Source organism: Pundamilia nyererei, unplaced genomic scaffold (assembly GCF_000239375.1).
Source record: "Pundamilia nyererei isolate P.nyererei 1_Seehausen unplaced genomic scaffold, PunNye1.0 scaffold00022, whole genome shotgun sequence".
NCBI classification, from domain to species: Eukaryota; Metazoa; Chordata; class Actinopteri; order Cichliformes; family Cichlidae; genus Pundamilia; species Pundamilia nyererei.
This window is the reverse complement of record NW_005187423.1, coordinates 522,206-523,930: the sequence shown is the minus strand read 5'-3', so window position 1 is coordinate 523,930 and position 1,725 is coordinate 522,206. Positions and strand designations below refer to the sequence as shown.

The 1,725-nt window shown below is 40.2% G+C and overlaps 1 protein-coding gene across 1 annotated transcript in view; it reads left to right on the top strand.

Annotated features, from left to right (window-relative positions):
* The first annotated feature begins 505 nt into the window (after nt 1–505).
* Nucleotides 506–1,725, top strand: part of glb1 (galactosidase, beta 1) — a 10,552-nt gene continuing 9,332 nt past the window's right edge. Inside the window, exon 1 of the mRNA XM_005726813.1 lies at nt 506–704. Coding sequence (XP_005726870.1) covers nt 648–704 — 57 coding nt within the window. The 5' untranslated portion in view covers nt 506–647. The remainder of the gene's footprint in view (nt 705–1,725) is intronic.

Here is a 1,725-nt window from a genome sequence, read left to right as displayed (position 1 = left end):
AAAAAACGTCTTCAGTGTCTTAAATAAAAGGCCCAACACTGCCACCTGCTGGCTTAAAAGCGTCCATACGCCACCATACGGCACAATAATAATAATATTTTAAAAAATAATAATAAAAATAAATAAATAAAACTAGGCCGTCCTCTTTTCCTCCTGCCTGGCAGCTCCTTATTCAACATCCTTCATCCAGTATATTCATTGTCCCTCCTCCGCACAGGTCCAGACCATCTGTTCCTCACCTCTCTCATGATTTCCAGACATAAACATATTGCGGATTTAATACATTGTCGTTCTCTTACCCATATTTCCTTCTGCTGTATATTGTATTTTTACTCTATACTGTCAGATTGTACATTTAAAAAAAAAGGCTTCTATCCCATTGTTCAAAACAGTGACTGTCATTATTTCAAACCCTTTGAATAAAAAGCTCAACACTGCCCTCTGCTGATGTAAAAGCGTCCACACTCCACCAGCATATCACATGATTTCACTTCCGCGAGCCCAAATGAAACGACTCACGCGCAGTAGATCCAGGGACGTAAGGTCTGTCGCTGACCGTGTTCAGGTAAATTCTGCATGTTTTGGTAACTTTGGATGCGCTCCGAGGCTGAAACAGAGCAGCAGGACTCTTGAGAAGACTCGTAATCATGTTGGTGCTCAGAACTGGCAGCGTGCTGCTTCTGCTGATGCTCTTTGGACGATCAGTGAGTAGACTACGCTTTTAAAGATAAAGTTTTAAACTTGTCTGGTGCATACTCTGCAGCCTCATTACACGAACATGAAATAGGGTGCTGTGATGTGAGATCATAAAGGTTTTTAACATCAGTAGTGTCAGGCTCATGTATCGGTTGTTGTTTGTCAGAGTTTTAGACTATAAAGATGAATGGTCGATACATAGGTTACACTGGAATGTCTAGCAGAGCTGAAACATTTAAAACCATGTTGGGATAACTACAGGATCTTAATGAGACATCTTTTACTGGGACATCCTGAGATCACCTGAGATGTCAGCCCTGTGCCATAAAAACACGAACTTGCTAAATTATGACCACTGCAATATACAGTGCTAAGAAACAGCGCTTCCTGGTTTGCTTATATTTTGGCATATTTGTCACACGTACATGTTTCAGATCATTAAACACATTTGTAATGTTAGACAAAGATAAGCTGAGTAAATACAAAATGTAGTTTTTAACTGATCATTTCATTTTTTAACAAACAAACAAAAGTTATCCACATGTACCTGGCACTATGTGAAAAAGTTAATGTCCTTCGTTCTCAAATTATGAATATACACAGACTCATTAGCCACACTCATTAGCCTGATTACTGCCAGGCCTGCTGATTCAAGAAATCACTTAAACAGAACCAGTCTGACAATCTCCAAAAGTAACATATCATGGGACAATCTAAAGAAACACATAAACTCCAGTGAAGCACTGTGTGAGCCTTTATTCACAAAAGGAGAAAACGTGGAACAGTGGTGAACTTTCCCAGGAGTGTACGGCCTCGCATCAGCAGCTCATGAAGGGGGTCGCAGAAGAACCCAGAACAAGATCAAATGAACTGCAGGTCTCACTTTCCTCAGTGAAGTTCATGATTCAAGAATAAGAAATAAAATGGCCTGTATTTGTATAGTGCTATATTAGTCCCTAAGGACCCCAAAGTGCTTTACACATCCAATCATCCACACATTCACGCACTGGTGATGGCAAGCTACACAGC